Here is a 22,679-nt window from a genome sequence, read left to right as displayed (position 1 = left end):
TCGAGGTACAGCGCTGCACCCTGTACCCCGTGCTCGATTACACGGGGTGCAAGGAAAAGTGCGGCCGCAGTGCAATGCCCCTTGAACCTTGCAGTGAGTGGGTGCAGCCCGGTACACCATAACTGGCACCACCTGCACCTTTTCGTTTGCGGTGCCGTGCACCTTTTCTGAACCGAACAAACCTATTGTAGTCCTGTCCTCTCTCTCTCCCGAGTAGCCACCTACGCTTCGTAGGCTGTTGCCCTCTGGCAGTGTGCGTTCCAGCAAGACTGGCTTCTTGTGCTTCGACGTCAAGTGCAAACCTGGCACGCTGAAGAATAACAACTGCCAATGCCAAACAGCCTCACCTGCTCCGGTCTGATGTTTTGACAGTCGAGCCATGCATCACACAGCGGACACGGGACAGTGTATCCAGTGTATCCGGCAGCCCTGTTCAAGTACAATGGTCTTGGAACATTAGCGAAGTTGTCACCTTATTTCTCTTCAGCTTCTTGTATATATTTGTTTGTGCATGCATGTATAGAGCCGCTGGCACTTTCTTTTTTTTTCAATTCTGATGCTTTGCCTGCATTTCTTACTGTGTTAAGTTTACTTTAGGCTCTCACTGAATATTGGTACATGTTCTTAAGGTTTCATGCATGTGTGCGCGTTTTCTGGATTTTTCCCTCCTGCTAAAAATAAAAAAGCACATGTTGACAGGCACATATATATTACAGTTGCCTCACTAAATTGGTCAGCTGGTAGTCGCTGCTGCGCCTGATATCCTTGAGCTGTTGTGCCATCTTCGTGCTGTTCCTTCATCCACGTGTACATACTTGGCCCTGTTCACAGTCCGAGCGTGAGCAGTCACTTCGTGCAGTGTCATACGAAGTCGTGCAGTTTTATTTGAACAGTCGCTTCATTTGTCTGCAGGGCGGTAACAATGCGGGGCACACAGTTGTGGTGGAGGACGTCTGCTACGAATTCCACCTCCTTCCCAGCGGGCTGACCAACACAAAATGCACAGGCATCATCGGTGAGTTGCTCACGTAGAGCGCACTGGTTTGTCTTTGCAGAACTGAGTTTACAACGACAGATTGCGTAGAAACCATTGATGATGAATGTTAATGTAAATGAATAGCAGAACGCTTCTAGAAAACTACAGTGGAATTTTGTTTATAAAAACTTCACAGGATCCGAAAATGATGCGTATCATCCAAAAATCGTATTATCCAATGTATTATCTAACCAAATCCTATTATCAGGAAGAAAATATATTATGCAGAATTGTATCAACAAGATTCCGTTGTATTCGCTTTATTAAAGCAATGATGCGCTTGAAAGGCGCACATTTGTTACAGTGAGGATATTTCGATAGCGTATGTTGCTTCATTTCACAATTTCATAGAGTAGAGAGCTGTTAATCAGTAGTATAATAAGTGTTTGTACATGCAAGCCAATTGGTCATATGTGTATCTCCAGCAGCATGAGCGCCAACGTCGAAAGCGACTGCCACCCTCTCCCACATGCTTGCACAGGGGGAGCGGGCAGGCAGGAGAAGAGCGGGGGTGTGCTTCCCAAGCAGTAGAGTGGCAAGTTGGGCTAGTTGGTGGATGTTCACCTTGTAAACAAAGGGATACTGCGCTAAAAACGCACGGACAACCGAAGTAGAAGTGGACAGTAAGCACGCAGCACTTCGCCACAAGCACATCACCACCCATCTAAACCTTCGGACACCCCAAAGCTATTGCACGACCGCATGTGCGTCTGAAAGATGTGTGGTAATTGGCATTCGGCAACTACTGCGCCCCGAAACTATGTCACCTAAGAGTACATGCCATGTGCTGCATCAGCGCCTTTGTATCGATGGTGAAAGTCCCAACGACCGTCTTCGAAAACGAACGACGCAGAACAGGTGCCAGACAAAGATTTGGACAACTCGACCAGCCACGAAAACGGACAAAAGAGCCAAAGAAGGTTGTTCACTTTAAAAGAAAGAACCAGCAGACTACAGTGTTACCTTTGCACTGAACTTGATTACAGCAACAGCAGCCTGCTCCCTAGGGCTGGAAACCACCATGTTCTGAAGAACTTGTCATCACCGAGCACCTTCTCTTCCCCATGTCGGTTGTAGGCAAGCATGAGTGATGTGTAGGCAAACTCTGTGGTTTAATTACACCTTTTGCAGTAAATTACGTACTTGCTCATAATTTCGGCAGCTTTCCTGGGAGAACAGTAACCCCACTAAGATAAATGTGGGGAACATCAGTAGAATGTTATGGCTGAGGTGCATAGAAGTTAAATCTGTATCGACGAGCTAAGACTTTTGTATAAATTTTCCATGTGGGCAACATTGTATTTATTTGCTACACTACGTAGTGCCTGCTGTTGCCTTTGAAGTGTATGCATCACTCTGTGTGTTAGGCACTGAATATTGCAAAAAATTAAAATTCTGTGGTTTTGCTTTGAGATACACTGTAGTGGGGGACTCGGCATTAATTTTTACCACCTGGGGTTCTTCAACTCTTTAAAACGCTGTCTACATAATTGTGTACGCCAGGAAAGTGCGTCAACAATAATAGCATTGATGAAGCAATGGTACTTAAAATGTGTCGCATACATCGTGAGACTGTTCTGATTGGTATTGTGTTTCAAGTTGGAATAATGGGTTCAAGATGTTTTAGTAAAACGAGTGGGAAGGTAGATGGTTCTGTGCACTTGCCGGGTGCGATGTATTTAGTTGGTGTACTCCTTTCATTGCTCCTCATTGGATGTTGCATCAGACGTAATTTCAAGTGCCTGGGATGGGTGCTTTTGAAGCCTGCTAGACATGAAATAGTTGATGTTCTCGTATGTAATGCTCCTGTAGTGAGTTTTTTCATGGAGTCCGTGTTCTGTAAACTTGACAAAACTCACTTAAGAATCAAAAATTCCTAATCTATTCTGCAGCTGTATGGTGTTTACGATTCTGAATATGCAAGAAATGCGGTGAAAGTAAGTTTACAATCAATAGAATTCATTGGCGTCTGAAAGGGCCGTGTACTTAAACACTGTAGCCGGTCCGTGTATTTAAACACTGCTGTGCTTGGGATTGCAGGCAACGGCGTGGTCATCAACGTTCCACAACTCTTCGATGAGATCAAGACTCACGAGGAGAAGGGACTCCAGACATCGTCTCGGCTGCTAATTTCAGACCGATGTCATATAGGTTTGTCGTAATTTTTTTCAAGTGTTTGTTTTTTTAAGCCGGTACAGGATGTGGTTCCCATGTTAAGCTTTCGAACATAGCTTATTCAGCTCCAGAAGGCAACATATAATAGTCAATGGCTTCAATAACAAGAGTCGCACGCTTTAACCACAGCAGTTTTGCATGCAACCTGAAAAAAATTTTAAGTGTTCTAACCGAGTCAGAAGTTGAAACTATCAACAGCTTTGGTTTTAGGATGCTGTACATCGCATTCAGAAATATGCCACGCCATTTTTGCTTCTTTGCAGTTTTGATTTCCACCAGGCCGTCGATGGGCTCCAGGAAATTGAAAAGGGGGCCAAAAGGTAAGCTGTTCGCAGTTGTGAATTGCTTGCGAGAAGGCCTTGATGGATTGCTGCTCTTAAAGATGCTAAAGAGAAAATTAAGTATAGCTGTATTGTTTTCTATGACAATGACATAGTTAGCTATGCCATATGGCATCGTTCGCTATGACAAACAAGTTTTGACAATATCCATTTGGGCCTGGTAATTTGTTATCGGTAAAGATGGTCTACATTGGATTATAATTGAGTGAGAGACCGAAGGCAGCAAATTTTGAGAACATTCACTGCGCCACAACAGATGAAAAATACGAGAACACGCTTTGGAATCCATAATGGTACATTGATGGGCTGGCGCCAGTGTTTTGGGCGCAAAATTTAAGAAATGGAATTTAGGCCTTCGTTTTTATAGTAATAAACCTCCTGCCATGAAGTTAATGAAAATAGTTCTGATAAAATACTACATCAATCTAAACTGATTTAGCATTCTTGTGCCTCTTTAATACTGAGTGAAACATATGCGCTCGTTAACAGGAAAACTTGATCATGAGATCAATTTTAATAGCCTTGGGATATTCTGGGGTTATAATTTGAGGCTGACTATTTATGCAACGTGGGAAAAAACTAGGGCTGTTGCTTATGGCATTAGGGTTTTACGCAAATCACATATTTGCAGGTAATATTGTACGAAGCCCATAACATGACAGTTAAGACATCTTTTAACTATTAGAACCGGCCTCAAATATTCGTCGCCAGTAGCCCAGTTGCCGTAACGTAGCGCGGCTAAGCTCGAGTTCATTAGTTCAATCTTGGCCTCGACGGCTGCATTTCGATCTCGTGTACTTCGATTTAGGTGCGCGTTAACGAACCCCAGGTGGTCAAAATTTATCGAGAGTCCCCCCCCCCCCCCCTACCTAAGGTGTGCCTCATAATCGTAGTGGAGTTTTGGCACGAGAAACCCCAGAATCTTACTGTATTTTTTAAATAGTGGTGGTAGTGATAGTGTATCAGGATAGTGCAAGTGCCACAGAATGTCGTGAAAACATCTGTTGTTCATATTTGGCGCATCCAATTTGCTCCTTGTATCGTGTTCAGGATACAGAGTCTGAGTTCTATTATGACTCAACGAGTCACAGTTTTATTTTGAAAATACTTTGAAAAGAAGGCAATTATTATCATCATGATTGACTGCAAAAATGGCTGCTATTTCCTAAAGGATTTTCTCAGCTAAACTTGCTTTCTTTGTCTTTTCATTGAATCCCACAAAGCTGTACATAGTTATGGCTCACAGCTTAGTTGCTTGCTGACATGCGCTGTGCATCTTTTAGTGTTATGATAGACGCATTAGCAGTAAATTGTTTTTTCAATTTCTATCTTCATAGCTCCAGTGTTCCATCAACTTTTGCAATCTGTTGTACGCTGGGTTGTTTGTTTTTGGGACACTGTATTTGTAATTTCCATCTCCATTCCAGCCTTGGTACCACAAAAAGGGGCATCGGTCAGGTAAGTGAAGGCAACTCTCATGTTAAGAATTTGCCGTTGCATCACTCAAGAAAAAAGGTCCTATTTATTTTTCTAAACTGTGATGAAGCCAGCACTGGTGATCAAATATATGGTTGTGTTCGTTGGTAGCAAGCATTATTACTACACAACACCATTCAAAGCCAACACACATTGCGGCCAAGGACAGCATAAGTTAAATAACATCCCTGTGTGTGCGTGTGTGCGTGCACACACGCGCTGTGGGGAGAGCTGTGAAATGAATTGCAGATGAAGGTTCAATTTGAAACATTCCTATTCTTTAAGAAATGGAAATTGCACTGGAATGAACGACAACTTGCAGTGATATCCAAAGCCATTTGATCTTCTAAAGCTGCTTACCTGATGCATGTTTTGAATTTTCAGGCTTCGAGGACAGGGCTGAGGATGGCAGATCTGGTTGGCGACTTTGCTGTATTCGAACAGAGGTGAGCCCAGCGCTGGTTCCCATCCCTGCAAACTGAATTTGACTTTTTATTTCGGCATTCGCTCTGTGGGCGATGTGCTTGGCATGACCAGAACTTTATGACGTTTTTATGTTCTCTCACTGCTTAAATCGGGATTCCTTTTATTAGCACTCCTTCAAACTGACTTCTCTGATAAGCTGTACTGTTCTAAATCATGTGCTTAGTTTCCCTTAGCTCAGTGAGCTTCGTTAAGCCACACTTCATATTGGGCAATGTTCCACAGTCCCTTCGTGTTCATCTAACACGAAGAGATCTTGACGATCTCAACTCAGCAGAAGTGATTGGCACAGTTTGGCTGATCACAAGCCCTCCTCATATTGTGCATGGCAGTTGACATTCTATCATCATTGGTTTTATTGAGTTAAATTTCCCACAATATTTGCAGGCATATTTCTCTGCTCTAACCATGTTATTAAGGTATATCAGGTGAAAAAATGAGCTGTTATGGTTTTTTAGAAGAAAGTAGTCATAAAAATTATTAGTTCGTTAAAGGTAATTTTGTTGAACTTCTATTGTGTAGGTGTGGCTCGAAATACATTCAGTAGCACTGACAGGTTTGGATAGTTAGTGTGCCAGTGCATTTCAGTTAAAGTGCAATAACTGGATGTGAACAAAGAAGCCAAGAAAAGACTGCCATTGACTGCATTTCTGCATTTTTTTCTTAGATTAGTGGTTTGTGTTCAATACTTCACTAACCCTAACTTTAATGCTAGTATCCAAGCTGCTGGCAACAGAAGTTGCCAACCATGTCATGCTATGGTATGTGTTCCGTTTGCTCCGCTGTTATGCTGTCTCCAAATAATTACAGCGCAACCTGCCAAAGTATTGGCAATACTCGGATATAAAGTTTTATCCGTTTGTTAGTACAATAGCTCATTGTTATCTACCTTTCAGACCCCTACAATTGCAGCCAGACAAAAAAGTTATGCTTGCCCGCGCCGACGCGCACACAGGTGCGTTCCTCTAACGAGGTTGCGTCGAGGGCACGCACACACACACCTTCAGTGTTATCGTCTCCTCTGCGTAGATGTGCACACGAGATAAGACTGGTGTGTGTGTACATCTGCAGGCACAAGCCGGGAGCGTTACAAGCATTGTGCAACAAGACCGCACTCTTTATCTTACCTTCGGTCTTTACGGAGTGTAGACTTGTTATCTAGCACGTGTCACCGCAAGCGTGGCGAGACGTTGCTGCAGGCCTCGTTTCGTGTTGATATACCGGATATGCCGGTGTTTGTTTTTATGTGCATGGCGAGGAATTTGCAATCTTGGAGCACGGTGTCACCACAATAATGGAGCCTGGTGGCAAATTAGCTTGTTAATCGTTGTTTGAACCCGTACTTGCCGGCAATTACAGCGGCAGAAAGTTGAGAGATGCATGCGAGTAGATTACGATTACAGCTGCATTGAAAACCTGGGGGCTGTTGGCTCGCTTCATTTCATTGCAAAGGGAGACGTACAAGCTTGTGTCATGTAGTTGCACTATAGTGATAAGTGTTAAGGAAGCAGTTAATGACATTGCATGTTGGCAGCAATGAATCTTGGCCATTCTGCTGGAGTCGTTATCAATCATTTACTTTACAACAGCTTTTCCTTGCGTCTTTTGTGCACTCCATTATGGGTAGTTGTCTAACTTTCACATGGTATTTATGTGTGTTTATATATCAACAGTCGCACCTTCTTATAATAAATCTCATTGAACGCAAAAATATCTTACGTTTATCTGATATTCGTTTCAAGTGTCCACGCATATACCTGCAAAACAAAACAATGAGTCTATGCAAAAGAAGTGCTAGTGGGGTACAAGAAAGTGGGTTTCCTGCGGAATTTGATGGCCCATCTGCATTTTGCCGTGTCGATCTGAGACGCGGGAACCACGAATTTACCGGTGTCACACGTGCACTTTTGATCGCATTTGAACCCAATGGTGATCAAATTTATTGACCCTGTTGGCTTCTTTTACACAGCTTGTGCAAAGGAGCCAGTCACAATCAAGAAATTCTATCCTGATCAGGCTCGATCGCTATTAGAAGTGTACCTTGTTACATCCGTATTATATACATGCTCTGCGCCGCTGTGAATATGCAACAGTGTGACCAGTGTTATCACACGGGTTCAGCACGTTGGCTCGGCAACTGCAGTCGAACTAAGCGTATCCGCTGGGGAAAACGCGCCAACCTCCGCCAGGCTTTTCTGACACCGAGGGAAGCACACGAGGACCCGTACTCTGCTCGTACGTACGTCAGTCAAACCCATCCATCTGATCCCGTGCTCGATCACCGATATAGTCTGCGAGTGCGAACATATTGATGGCGCGCTTCCTGCGACGGCTTGCCATCAGCTCCTTCGTCGGGAGTTGGCAGCCAAAGTTGCATTTACATCCCAAGCGAGGTAACGGCCAAGGTTGTTCATGGCCACCATGTTCTCAAAACACCATGCAGCGTCTGAAATATTGGTTATTGCCATTGTACATTGGTGCCTAGGGGCCGGTGGCGATGTTGCAGGGAAGTGGTAATATCGCTCTGGTCCCTCCTCCCCCCAAAAAAATCGGGCGTCTGAAAAAATGGTTACCACCTGTATACATCTGACATTTTTTGCTACAAGAATATATATATATATTATGAAAGAAATGCTCACACACGTTTAAAACAACAACAAAAAATACTATTACTTTTACTGACGTTTCGGCCGGGGGTCCGGCCTTCATCGAGTGAATGAGAATACACAAGACGTTCGTTCCAAAGGTGTCGGGAAGTCACGTGGGAAAGCACATGTGGCTCCAAACAATGTGTAAGGGGAAAAAACAAATAAACAGCAAAAATACACGTTTGTTTTTAAAACTGAGTGCAATAACAGATGGAGAGAGCACCCACACGTGGATGGCTGTTGATGAAAGTCACGGAGGTGGACCCCCCCGGTGGGCCTGACCGTCAAAGAAGCGGGGGAAAAAAAAGAGAAAAAAAAGATTGGTTGGCGGAAGGGGGAAGAAAGGGAGGAAAACCATGTTGGGTGGCCCCTTTGATGAGCCGCCTCCTAAGGCAGCGCGTTCTATAAACACTAACTTATGATCCTACTAAAGATTTTAAACTCGAGATCAAGAATAGAATCACGGAACTTGTAAAGGATAAGAAGATGGATACAACAATCGGCAACTCTCTAATACCGCTCAGTCCCGTAGCGGGAAGGTTTTATCTCTTACCCAAGATTCATAAAGAACACAACCCAGGCCGACCCATTATTTCCGGTGTAGGCACTGTCACTGAAAACATATCACGCTACGTTGACAGCTTAATTCATGGAATACCAAGTACCTTTTCGTCTTTTGTAAAGGATACCAGTCATTTCTTTCTGGCATCATAGAATTAGAAGTACCTCCTGAATGCTTACTCGTTACACTCGATGTTAGTTCTCTATACACAAATATCCCTCATTCTGATGGGATAAGGGCGGTGCTATCAGCATATGAAGATTCGCCAGTCGCTAAGCCTGTTGACTGCTACACGCTACAGACACTCCTTAAGTTAGTTCTCGAACTAAACAATTTTGAGTTTAACGGGGTCCATTACGTGCAAGTAAGCGGAACAGTCAATGGAACAAGAATAGGTCGTAATTTCGCCAATATTTTTATGGCTGTACTAGAAGAAGAATTTCTCGCGTCTCGCAGCTTAAAGCCACTCTGCTACAAGCGTTTTATCGATGACATCTTTATGATATGGCCTCATGGTGAAACAGATCTCTTAAAATTTATAGGTGACTTCAATCGTGCTCATCCCACTATTTCTTTTTCTCACCACTACTCGCAGGACAGTGTTAACTTCCTCGATGTAAGCGTCTCACTGTCTGGAGGCAGATTAACTACCAAACTTTACAGGAAGCCAACAGACACCCACCAGTATTTGCATTTCTATAGCAGTCACGTCAGACACTGTAAAACGGGCATTCCGTACAGCCAAGCCCACCGCTTTAAGCGTATATGTTCAAACAAAGAAGATTTCAGTGCTAATTGTGCGCTAATGAAAGACGCCCTCCTGAAGCAGAATACCCGGCAAAAATAATGATGATGCTGTAAACAGAGCTGGCGAGCTCAACCGTGCCGACATACTTAAAGCTAAACTATCTGATAGTGAACAATGCACAAATCTAATCCTTACCCACTCTGCGTCGGTGCCCAAGGTTTCAGCGATTCTTAGAAAGCACCATAATATACTTGCACAAAGCGATCGCCTTAAGCGCATATTTGTGGAACCGCCCCGCGTCGTGTATAGGAGAAATAAAAATTTACGCGACAGTTTGACAAAGTCAACCATAATCCCAAGCCATGGCACAGGCTGTATGCCTTGCAACAAATCACGTTGCCAGGTTTGTCCTCACATGAGGAAACACAGAAAGCAACCAGTACCGCGTCCAACTTCTCAGTTCAATAAAAGGAAACTTTACATGTGACACCGCCAATGTGATCTATCTTCTTGAATGTACAATTTGTAGTCAACAGTATATTGGTCAGATGGAGACACCTTTCAGGATACGATTTAATAACCACAGGTCACACACAAAATCTCTTTTGAACCTTCCCGTATCCAAACATGTCAACCTTCCCGGTCACTCTTTCAATGACTTAAAGGCGACAATATTGGAATCAGGCTTTCGCTCACACCACGACCGGGAAATTCGCGAGTCCTATCTTATCTATAAATTTAATACCACCGCCTCGGGTATTAATGAAAGCAAAGGGAAACTCACGTCCTTGCCTTCTGATTAGACAAATGTGGTTATAGCCGAAAGTTAATTCCTTGTAATCTAACCGCAACGCATATAAGACGGTCTTGCTTCGTGCTGGCACGTCCCGCATATCCTCTCTCTTTTTCACTCTGGAGACGTTATTGTGTCGCATGACCCCTTCGCACGGCGTGTCTGCCGTGGAGTGTCTTCTTATCTTAAACGATGGTGGTCCCTCGGGACTGGGGAACGCGCTGCCTTAGAGGCGGCTCATCAAAGCCACCCACATGTGTTTTCCTCCCTTTTTCCCCCCTTCCGCCACCAATTTTTTTTCTCTTCCCCCCCCCCCCCCCCCCCCCCCCCCGCTTCTTTGACGGTCAGGACCACGCGTCCACCTCCGTGACTCATCACAGCCATCCACGTGTGGTGCTCTCTCCATCTGTTAGTGCCTCGTTTAAAAAAAAACGGGTATTTTTGCTGTTTATTTTGTTTTTTTTCCCCTTACACATTGTTTGGAGCCACATGTGCTTTCCACGTGACTTCCCGACACCTTGGGAACGAACGTCTTGTGTATTCTCATTCACTCCGATGAAGGCCGGACCACCGGCCGAAACGTCAGTAAAATAATAGTATTTTCGTTGCTGTTAAACGTGTGAGCATTTCTTTCATAATATTTTCACCGGGTTCAGCGCAAACTCCTAATTGACTATATATATATATATATATATATATATATATATATATATATATATTTTGAGGCATGTGCAACTAAAATTTTGCTTCACTATAACCGATAACATGTAAGATCCTGCATTTTGGATTTTCGTTATACAGTCTACGCTCGTTACAACGTACTGACGTACAACAGACTTCCGGATATAACGGACCGTATTTTAGCCTTTATTTTCTCTACCTTTTTATTAACGCAACAAGTTCGCTTTTTAACGGACCGTGCTACAACGAACTATCGGCTACAGCGGACAAAATTAGCAGCTATTTTTTTTCAGAATCGGGCGTATAAAGCGTACTATTGCCGTGTCGCCAGTCGCTGACAACAGACTTGCGAGGACCCGGCGATCGCAGCCTCAATCTCGCGCGCGCACGAGGGAGGAAGGCGGGGCGGAAGCGCGCCATCTGTTTCGCGCGTGAGGCACGGGGGAAGGAGGGAGGGAGGCGAGGGAGAGCGATTCTACTCCAGTGGCTACTGCTTATGGCACGGCCGCGCGGGCGCCGTATCTCGAAAGCGTTCTGATCTTGAAAGGACGAAGTGTGCTCAGTGCCGGTAGCTTCGTATGCGCTGTGCTTTCGACGCTTACTTCGCGTTGAAGCGAGACAACACGAAAGTCAGTTCGTTCGCTGCGGCTGCCGCGCTTCCTGACTGCAGCGTCCTGACAGAAGTTGCCGCGGTCATCAAGAGAGATGTCTTCATGTTTACCTGCGCGCGCGTGACACCGTGCTTGTTAATTTAGTTAGTAAGCGAATGTTTGCAAGCTTATACGGCCGATCCAACTAATATCCTTACTTCGTAGAGCTGTCTGCTAATTTGCTATCACAATCGATGCTGGACATTCGTCACTCACTGTTTGAAATAACGCGGTTACATCGCGACCAATGTTTCGGAAGTGAGGCGTTTCGGATATTACGGACTTAGGATAGAACGGACATTTTTTGTCGGATTATGAGGGTCAGTTGTAACGATAGTCGACTGTAGCAGCTGGTATAGTAGCTGGTATTTGCGCGGGAAAAACCAGAAACGGTAAAAAACAAATGTGTCATGTTTATTGATGTTGCTGCCCCGGTTCAGTTTGCAGCTGGCAGAACACATAATGCACACACCACACAGCATAGGCACTTCACACAGCTGTACGACTTATCAGCATCCCCATCCCAGAATCTAGCGCTTGCTCATTCGGTGGTGTCTTGAATCGCAGCCCCAGCGATGGCTCTCTTGGAGCGCGATCTCGAAGGCCACGCATTTATATACTGCAAGCACCAGAAGAAATCAACATTACTAAATAGAAGCAATTGCAGGCGCCGAAAACACATCATGGCCGCCATGCTTCTGACACCGCCTCTGAGATATGCGAAGCCAGAAGCGCGTCTCAGTATACGGGGGTCTCGAGGGCCGGAACAGCAGACTAAATGACCCGGATGGGTGTGCGAGGGCTGTTGTAATTGTCCAATAAAATTTGCATTGCAAATACGGGACTGCACAAACACTATACCTTAACCGAATTTTCAAATAAACCGAAATCGAATTATCACAATTTTAGTGTATGTATTATATATTTGGGTTCTGTGGTCAGGTGCAAGTTGTCCAGCATAGCATGTTGTGTTCAGTGCTGTGCACGCAGAATGCCTGTTGTGTTTTCTAGCGTATAAATATGCTGCGATATTGAGTCAGATAAATCATCCAACCATTAAAACAAGGAAAGAAGGCTTAGTTGGCAGACAAGGTTGTTGCTTTAATATATTTGTTGCTATGTTGTAATGAGATTTAATTAACTATTTAGCAGTACAGTCTAGCAGCAGAGCGAACAGCCCGAGCTGATGATGATGATAATGATGCCCGAGCTCTTTGACAAACACAGAACGGGTCGTCGTCGTCGTCTTCGAGCTGAAACCGAAAACACCAGACGCGTCTGCTTCATTACATTGTCATTATAAGGCAATAAACTTAAAGCAGAACTATCTTGGAAGACTAAGTTGACGTCATTAAGAATAATTATAAAATTTTAGCCTATGTATAAATGTATGAACATTTGCGGAATCTCTGAATGATCAAGACGCGCCATAAGCAGCAATACTAGAGTTTCATGTTGCATTACCTTCAAACGGAGTGCAAAGAACTATTTTTGCAACTATATAAGGACTGTGTGCTACTTAGCTACTGGTGTAAAAGCATCAGCTGAAACATTGTTCTGTACGTAACAAGGCTTTTCCTTTCACAAGAACAGTCATGCAACAGAACTTTTTTGTGATGGATTTCAGTTGAACAAACCGCCACAAGGCGCCATTATCAGCACTGCGGTTGCCATCGTGGTCTCTGCTGTTTCCTACACTAAATTATACAGACACAATAAACCTCGTTTAACGCAGCATGTAGTGTCCTTGAAGTTCTTCTCCATTACAAGGAATTGTGAGGTGCTGAGATCTGAAATTTTAAGACCTCTCTTTGGAGAAACAATTTCTCTAGGCTGAATGCCTCCCAATTTCAATTGTCTTATGATTTGGTTGGCAATTTTTCCTCAGGACCTTTGAATAAAGTTCTTGTCAACTGTCAACTGGTTGGTACAATTTTTGGTGGCCATTTTGTTGCGGCCCTTAATTGCGATGATAACTGAGTCTGTCTTCTCTTTGTCGCCTCTCCTAGGTTCCGGAGTCTGGTGGCCACGCACCAGCGGCTATTTCCTGCCCTTAAGGTTGATCTCGACGTGGAGCTCATCAAATACAAGGTGCGTGCAGGAGTGCCATTTTAAGTGAATTTAGTGCTGCTCCAAACGGTTTTTGCGGCGTCTCTGGCATCACTTAACGGAAATGAAACATTCAGTTGCAAAAAAAACATGATAAACCCTAATTTTAACTTTTATGTTTTATGTTATGGCTCACGCATAATAATTACACACTTTAAGGAAAGCAGCGCAAAAGAGACGAGGACAAAAAAAGAAGACTGGTACAACGAGCGAGCGCTAACTTCCAACTAAATTTTTATTTCAAGAAATAAGGTTTGTAAACATGAAAAAAAGAATTGCATTACCGTGACGTCATGAACTCTGTTTTGCAACAGAAAGGAAATCTCTTTGTGGGCGGGCATGTAATGCACGTGCTTTTGCCCCTTGCAATGCAAAAGGCTTGCAGTATCTCCCTTTCTAGTCTATCTCTGGAACGTGCCAGAAACATGGTGTCTTTAAGGCTTGGACTGCATTTGCAACGCTTACAATGTTCAGCCATGTTTTCATGTTTATAAACCTTGTTTCTTCGAATAAAAATTTAGTTGGAAGTTAGCGTTCATGCGTTGTACCAGTCTTCTTTTTGTCCTTGTCTCTTTTAGGCTGTTACTTTTTAAGTATGTTACTCCAACTCGCCCACATTAAGTTCCTGCTGCTTGAGTAAATAATTGCAGCAATACAGAGGGAATTATTATGACGACATCCAAGAAGCTTTCGTTGGAAAGGTCTATACAACTTGTTCGCTGCAGTCCTCATTTGAAATGTTAATTAGGGAAGTGTTGTAAATTATCGCCGAAAATTTTCATGTCTGCCTCTCCTATGAAGCTCTTCTGGCACATATAGTCACTTTAGCTCAAATCCTCTATTCCTACAGCGAAACTGGTAAGGGGAGTTCCATTTGTTGGGTGGTGTAGTGGTTGATGGGCACTGATAAGCCCATGGGCATGGGATCGAATCCCAGTCGCAGTAGCCGCATTATGATGGGGGCGAAACGCAAAAAATTGTGTGCCATGCATTGGTGCACGTTAAAGAACCCCAGGTGGTCAAAATTAATGCAGAATTTTCCACCGCTACGGTGTGCCTCGTAATCATATCATGGTTTTGGCGCATAAAACCCCAGAATTTAATGAAATTAAGGGCAGTCCCGCAATGGTGTTCGTGCAGCAGCCTGCACCGGAGCCTCAAATTTGCTTTTAAAGATAATTATCAAGACTTGTGAAATAAAAAAAAATTACCTTGCATATAGTACCTCACGTTTCTTTCGTTCTTTCGTTCTTTCTTTTTCTTTCTTTCTTTCTTTCTTTTTCTTTCTTTCTTTTTTTTCTTTCTTTCTTTCTTTTTCTGTCTTCCTTTTTCTTTCTTTCTTTCTTTTTTTTTTCTTTCCTTCTTTCTTTCTTTCTTTTTCTTTCTTTCTTTTTCTTTCCTTCTTTCTTTTTCTTTCTTTCTTTCTTTTTCTTTCTTTCTTTTTCTTTCTTTCTTTCTTTCTTTTTCTATCTTTCTTTCTTTTCCTTCCTTTCTTTCTTTTCATTTCTTTCTTTCTTTCTTTCTTTGCTCCATCGCCATCGTTCCCACGTGAGGCGTCTCCGTCTGCGCTGTCATCCGCTGTCGTGCAAGTGATATCTGCGAAGTGATCCGGTCACGTCACATATCGTTGGACTGATTCATCCACAATAACGTCCACCGTGTGAGTCCAGCTTTGTCAGCATCGTCGAAGAATGGGGGAACCGAGCCGCTATCCGTAGATACGACGTGGACGTGTCTGCATCCGCGAGTGGAGACTGTTATTGCAAATATTTGAGCGCTGTTGAATGCAGTTATTTCCGTGGATTATACGCACGGACACGTTTTTTTATGTGTAAGCATTTCTATGGTTATTCAATGAGAAAACTGACCATGCGTCCGTCCGTATTTCGCGTAAGACTGTTTCTTTCAAGACAGAGCCAGCGGCAATGTTTTCGCCAGCTGTAGAAGAAGAAGACGACGACGATGACGACGACGACGAACGCTGCGAGCAGTGGCACGAGTGCGAGGGGCAGTATTAGAACGCTGGCATGAACAGGGACATCGGAGCCAGGTGTAGAAGAAGACCACGACGACGACGAACGCGCGAGCAGTGGCACGAGCATGTCTCTGTGACCACGCCACGTGTCCAATGAGGCACGCACTATAGGCACACCTCCTTTAGTAAGCCAGAACTGTGGAGCAGCCATGGCTTCGGATTGGAACGTCATCAGCGTACCTGGCACGGCCACCTGCAGTAGTTTGCTCGCCTCATCAGTTCACGTTGCGCCGCCTTCCGCAGGAGTTCATGACGCCGCAGAGCTATCGCATTTGCCTTAATGGCGCCAAGATGACCGCAGCCACTGATCAGTGCTAGGATTACTAGCAGTGTTGATTGTGAGCACTCAACACCACGTCGTTACTACGAAATGCTTAGCATCATTCGGATAACTCCCAGAGAAGATTGTCCGTCACTTTTTTTTTGGGGGGGGGGGGGGGGGGCTGAAGTAATAGGGGTGCGGCTTATACGCGCAAAAGTATGGTATATGTGCCCTTGTTTTGAACGAATGCATGAATGAACAACTTTATTTGTCAGGATTAAAACCCTGCAGGATCTGTGGGGGTGGGGGGTGACAGAGACATCTACTCGTGGTAGAGCCCCATCACCTCCACGGCCCAGCCAGGACATCGACCTGCAGACCAGGACTCGGAGCTGCTTAGGGCAGCCCCCCACAGCTCCACACTCTTAAGGCGGGGGGGGGGAGGGGTGGTCGGGGCATTCTAGAAGTATGTGGTTATAGTTAGCATAAGGGGCTGTGCAACGATAGCAGCCGGGATCGAGAAATTGATCGGGGTATAGTTTATTCAGGAGTGACGGAATAGTGATGGCCTGTGTCTGCAGTTGTCTCCATAAGATTTCCAATTCCCTCGAGTGGGGACGAGTGAGAGGGGGTAAAGTGCGTCGAGATGACGTGTAGTGTTGGCAGATGTCGTTATATGTAATCAGTCTATCACGCGAGGCGCCGGCCTCAGCCTCCTCTTGCGTTGACTGTGTCCGGTTCGTGAAACCTCGGGCACAGGCATGGGCGGCTTCGTTGCCTGACAGGCCCTCGTGTGCAGGAGCCCAAACGAGCGTAACTTCTTTTTGAACTACTCATTTGTGTGCGACTGATTCCAGCCAGTCTGCCGATACACCCGGCTCCATAGTCGTGCACGGGCTTATTTAGAATCGCTGATGACAGTGGCTGCTGAAGGGATAGTGAGAGCCAGATTAGCTGGCATACACCGCTCACAAAGTCTGTTTAGTTTCTGCGCCATTTGCTTGCCATGTGTTCATTGTTCCTTCTCATCGCTGTGCTCAACTCTGATGCTACGCTTACGTCGCACGTACTGCGTGCTTAGATGTCATCTTTTAACCCAGGATCTGGCGATGAAACTGCGGCCGTTCGTCATCGACACCGTGTCATGCCTGCACGAGGCCTTGGCTCAAGGCAAGAACATCCTCGTCGAAGGCGCCAACGCCTGCCTGCTAGACATTGACTTTGGTGAGCAGCAGCAGACCAAGACATTTAGAAGCGAGATGTTTTTGTCAACATGCTGTTTTATTGCTTTAAGAGAGAGGTCAGTGATATTATCAGGTGGCGTCACCGTGGTTTTTTGCCGTGGGCGTGCTCATGAAAATGGACAAGCACCTTTTAACTAACTAGGAGTGTTTGAATAGCAAATTTTTCGTATATTTGAAATATAAACAAACAAATATTAAATTGAATACAGAATATTTTCTCATTTCAAAACTGAGTTAAATATAGATGCTATGTTTTGTACGTTTCATAAACAGAGGGCTTACTGTATTTATTCGAATACCGTAGAACCTCGTCAGTACAATCCCGTTACGTACTATTTGCCAATGCCGCAGTTCGTAATCGAAGCCCCCAAAAATGGCCCCATAGAGTTACGCTTATTTTTTACCGGTTCATAAAGAAGATTTTGTGGCATCCAAGTTCACTACATCGCCAACCTGCGATCGTATGATACGTTTGCCGGCCTCTAGATACCATGCAAACAAGAGAATGCACGAGGAGTTGGCGATCGAGAACACTATATAGCCATCCGCCATGGCCACTTCACCACAATACTCGCCCACCCGTCTCACATGAGAACGGCGGCGTGCACTCAGTGTCTTATTCCGGTACGGCCAAACCAATTCACAACGATACCGGTTTTAATAATATATTGGTTATAACAATGAGAAGCTGCTGCACCGTGAAGTTCTGTATGTTTTCTGTGGTGAAATAACCTGTTTACTGCAATGCCCCCATGCCACATTATCAGTTATAACGATGAAGTCGTGCTACTGGGCGTCCGTGCATAAAGGTAATCGAATGCAAAATCCTTGAAAAGAAAAAAGATAAATTCGAGCCGCTGCATCGCCAGCCTGGCGCGCCTCTCTCCCTTAGTCTCCATCTCCTTCCGCTCAATTTCTGCCATGTCCGCACTTCATTAATAGTGGTTCGCTTCTGCCCCATTCTGCTTGTCTTCTGCTGGCAGCCCCTCGCATTGTCTTCTTATGTGTGGCTGCTCTTTTATTGCCTCGTTAACAGGGACGTACCCATTTGTGACGTCTTCAAACTGCACTGCGGGCGCCGTCTGCACGGGACTCGGCATTCCACCACGAGCCATTGGACACGTATACGGGGTGGTCAAGGCCTACACGACACGGCTCGCTGATGGCCCTTTCCCCACCGAACAGAAGAATGCAAGTTGCCGGCATGTTTGCTTCCGAATAATTAAAGGGGCCCCAAACACTTTATGAACACAGTAAGAGACCGTTTCCTAGCTGTTAATGAGGCCCCTGTGAACATGTGATCTAAGTAATACCTCTGTCACACGAGCGCGCAAAAACTCTTTTAGACAAGCGGTCTTTCACCAAGCTGAAAGACTTTTGAATGAAGAGGTGTTGCGTAGCAGACACACGGCGCCGACTATCTCCTTTTAGTGTTTCCTTCTGGACACCCTACCGAAAGCGTGGCGCTAGCGTTCGAAACAATGTTGGCCCAAAAAACTTATTTATCTCAAAATATAAAGCGAAAACTTGTTGTTTACACGTTTTTCAATTAAATGTAACATAAGAAACGTTAATATAAAGATTTATTATAGTAGCTTAAAGAGCGTCATCACGTGACATCCCCAGCCCGTCCACCTGCTTACGAGAGTACAGAAGAAAATGAGCATTATTGGGTTTACTACACCTTCTACGAGACATAAAATTGTTTTTTATGATGAGGCGACAGAAAATTACACATTCGATTATTTTGTTTAATATATGATAATTGCTCGTGCCCACTGGTTTCTAGGCTACTCCTTTTCGGCCGTAAAGGAGATCGGCGAACTACTCTTCCAGAAAAGACCGCTTCGGAAAAAGAGATCACTCTCTGTCGTGTGTCTGCGGGTGAAACTCTTTTTTTGGAAGAAGTCTTTGCTCAAAAGACTTTCGAGTGCCCGTGTGACAGAGGTATAATATTGCATCTGCATGCAGCAGGCAATTTACAGTTTCATGTCAAAAGCATGGAAATATCGCTTGCTCTCGCTTACGCCGTGTTGTCCTGCAGTGTCGTCCTACAGTGTCGTCCGCAAGCAGCTGGACCCACAACATCTGTTGGCTGATTTCGTGATCGTTTGAACATTCTTAGTGATACAGTTATTGCTCATTTGAGTTAAATAAATGAAAAATATACATGTCTGCAATATAATAAGTACAGAAAAAAGAACATTTCTTCTTTGCACTGCCGGTCTAAGCACGACATTTGCAGCGTCTGCTGCACGCGGCCTCTAAGATGAAAAGCGTAGCGTCCATACGGTGGCCGCCATTGGTTGGGGCCAGTGGGGCATTTCTCCCTTGCACCCCTTTGCCGTCCCTCCTTTGTAGCTTCTAGCATGCCCGTGGAAATGACAGGAGAGAGAAGCCGGGTCCAATAACTTCGCTTGTGTTTGAAGGATTAAAAAAAGGCACAGTTTCGCTGGAAAGGCGAAGCATGAATTGGGATAGCAAATTTGTTGAGAGCTATACGGATTAATGATAGTTGTTTTATCGGCTGTATAAACTTGGACACATTCGATTACTAACAGACATAACAAGCATGGTGTCAGCACGCCCAAGCAAACATGAATAGATCCTACTCGACTACCGCAGACAACCGCTGTCAAAACGCTGGGGTGAGCAAGCGCAGCGGCAGCAGTGAGCGAATGTTTGTGCGGTGTATCGCTTCAATGGAAACTGAGCGGCGAACGCACAGTGCATACAAAGCTGTTAGCCGTGTGCAGATCGCTTTCAAGATACGGTGCGGGTGACCGCCGCAGCTGGGCAAAGTACAAGCGAAGTATATGCGAGTGAAAGCACACGCCCCTCGCCTGCTTTCACTCGCATATACAGCATACGGCGCGCGGCGACGATTTTATCGCCCTTGGACTTGATACGCAACCTCACGGCGACGCCGACGGCAGAAATCCACTTGAAGTGTCCATATCATTGTTATCGCAATAAAATTTCTGCTGCAGGAGATTCATGATGCGAAGCAACTTAATAGTGATATCATTCTCTGATTAGTTAAAAAAGTATTTCAGGGCCCCTTTAAGAGCAGCCTTTTCATATGGCTGTCTGTGAGCATAGAAAAAGTAGCCTGCAGTCTGCTGGAACGAAAATTTCAGAAATTCACAAAAAGATGTCCAAGAGACCATGCGTCCATGAATGCTGTACAACCAGTTCGACATGAAATGCGAACCAAGCAGGTCCCTCACCATGCTTTGGCATTGCAACGAGACATGCGTAAATGCCTAGCTCACGCGGTGACAATCATGAGTGCACAGTATCAAGCGACTCATGACGCGAAAACTAATGAAACCTCAAAAGAGAGCTTATGTGCATGGTTTTCAGTGGAACTTAGATCGGAAGATAAAATCAGCTCGTTACATCGTGGGTTTCGTTGAAGCGAGGTTTGTTATATGGGGGCGTGATTATTCATTTTTTCGAACATTTGATCAAATGTTATGCCGTTCGACATTCTCTTCGGTGTGAATTTTAGTATGTGAAATTTTCAGAGTATCGAAACGAACGAATATCAATTTGAAAACGTGTATAATCATCGGTTTTGGTTCGGGCAAGCAAGTCGTGTTGCTAAAGATGAAGCCTTCATGTATAGTAAATAGACTTTTTTGTTTTTAACTCGTTGGATTATTCAAACATCCCTGGCGCACCGTCACATTCTCGATTGATCTCTAATAGATAACGGCGACCAAAGTTTTGAATGCCGTGTGGCGTCTCACTCAATTTTTCAGACGGGATCCGTGCACACGATGTCGAAAAAGTGGCTGCCATGCAGAAAGTCTGCACCATTCAGGTTGACCCCCATACTCGCTTTTGTCGACAAGGTGATTTCCTGGCTTTTCAAGAGCCATGCAGCCCGTTGTAAATAGATGTTCGTCTTCTCAGCGGCAACTTTGGTTACTGACACCAGGCAAAACAGCGCTCTTTAGACCTAACAGCCAGGTCAATCTGGCCATGAAATTTTGCTGCTGACTTTCGTGGTATCAGGCTAAAAACCGTTGCGAGATGTTTGCTGCTTATTGAGTGGCTCATCGGTTATTGGGCCTGAGATCATGCGCATGATCGCGGGGCATAGAAGCTGCGTTCGGGTCCGCAGGTGATGAGCGAGGGCCCCTGCAAAGTTCGTTTGCTCACTCACTGGACGTTCCAGAACGGGTAAAACTCACATATAGGCGAATAGCACCGCGCCGCATTTGTGCAAGTTAACCATAACTTCCACTGTTGCAGTGCCACGCTCACGCTTTGCAGCAATGCGATTACATGCAAAGCACATCGGGCGTGCAACGGGCGAATTCGAAAAGCTACCACGGCCTCGGCAATCGTGAAACTTCAAGTAGGCTGAAAGTCCGTAAATCAATTCGCTGTAGTGCTGGCATTGTAAAAAGATGTAGAACTTGGGTTTTTATTGCGATAGCAATTATATGGACACTCAAAAGCAGATTTCTGCCGTCGGCGTCGCCGTCGCCGTCGCCGTGAGGTTCCGTATGACGTCATTTGGAGAAGAAATCGTCGCCGTGGTGGTAAGTGGTTCTTGAGGGAAAGGGAAAGGTTGGCGCTATCTTCTGCAGCCCTTGAGGGAGCACGGCTCAGCGCCAACGGGGAGGGGTAAGTGGGAGCAACCGAACGCTGTATGTGCGAGTGAAAGGGCGCGAGGGGCGCGTCTTTCACGGGGAGTGAACGCACGGCGGAGAACAAACGCGCGTTCTGCGCCGTGCTCGCTTAAGGGCTGCAGAAGTAGGCGTCTCTGTTCTCCTTCACAATCACCATGTATGTAGAGCAAACGCGCCTTCTTCCGACGAGCGAGAGGCCGTGGGGGAGGGGGAGGGAAGGGAGGCGACGTTTAGCTGCGGCATCAAGTGCCTATTTATATCAGAGGCTCCGGCAACAGTCACCAACGCCGCACGCATTTTGAGCGAACGCGGGCAAAACGCGGATGGCGTCCGACAACAGTTCTGCGTGTTGCCGATGCTGCTGCATGTCCAAGTTTATACAGCTGGTAAGCTAATATCATTACTCCGTATAGCTCTCTACAAGTTTGCTATCGCAATTGATGCTTCACCTTTCAGGTGAAACTGCGACTTTTTGTGTAAAAGTGTCTGAATAACAACACGGAGAAAAGAAAACTGATTCCAGACATGACTCTTTCCTTCCATGGCAAATAACTTTTTTGGATGAGTCAATTTCTGGCTCTTGTATAAAAGGTTTAGTGCAAATGCCACAGCCATTCGAAATAATTCCTTCGGAATTATTCGACCATGTTACTGTTCTCTTTGACTTCTCTTCGAACCAAAAAAATTATATATTCGCACAAGCCTAAACCAGAGCAGTGAAACTGGGTTGGTTGTAAGTGCAACCACGTAATGCAGTTTTTATCTTTGCATGCTGCAGGAAATCGGTGAT

General features: G+C 45.0%; 1 protein-coding gene across 1 annotated transcript; it reads left to right on the top strand.

Annotated features, from left to right (window-relative positions):
• The first annotated feature begins 5,318 nt into the window (after window positions 1-5,318).
• On the top strand, window positions 5,319-19,358 carry LOC119463642 (adenylosuccinate synthetase-like). Its single transcript, XM_037724466.2, has 5 exons — window positions 5,319-5,474; window positions 13,603-13,684; window positions 17,100-17,223; window positions 18,280-18,438; window positions 19,288-19,358. The coding sequence occupies exons 1-5, from the start codon at window positions 5,392-5,394 to the stop codon at window positions 19,356-19,358; spliced, it is 519 nt and encodes a 172-aa protein (XP_037580394.2). The 5' UTR covers window positions 5,319-5,391.
• Window positions 19,359-22,679: the final 3,321 nt, after the last annotated feature.

The sequence above is a fragment of the Dermacentor silvarum genome, chromosome 9 (assembly GCF_013339745.2).
Source record: "Dermacentor silvarum isolate Dsil-2018 chromosome 9, BIME_Dsil_1.4, whole genome shotgun sequence".
Lineage (NCBI taxonomy): Eukaryota > Metazoa > Arthropoda > Arachnida > Ixodida > Ixodidae > Dermacentor > Dermacentor silvarum.
Note: the sequence above shows the minus strand (reverse complement) of the source record. Positions and strands in the feature narration are given on the sequence as shown.

Excerpts from the sequence above, each read along its gene's own strand:
- LOC119463642 (XM_037724466.2), top strand. The coding sequence starts at position 5,392 with ATGCATGTTTTGAATTTTCAGGCTTCGAGGACAGGGCTGAGGATGGCA. Across the intron at positions 5,475-13,602 it reads TTTGCTGTATTCGAACAGAG|GTTCCGGAGTCTGGTGGCCA; the intron begins GTGAGCCCAGCG and ends CGCCTCTCCTAG. Across the intron at positions 18,439-19,287 it reads CACCGAACAGAAGAATGCAA|TGTCGTCCTACAGTGTCGTC; the intron begins GTTGCCGGCATG and ends GTTGTCCTGCAG.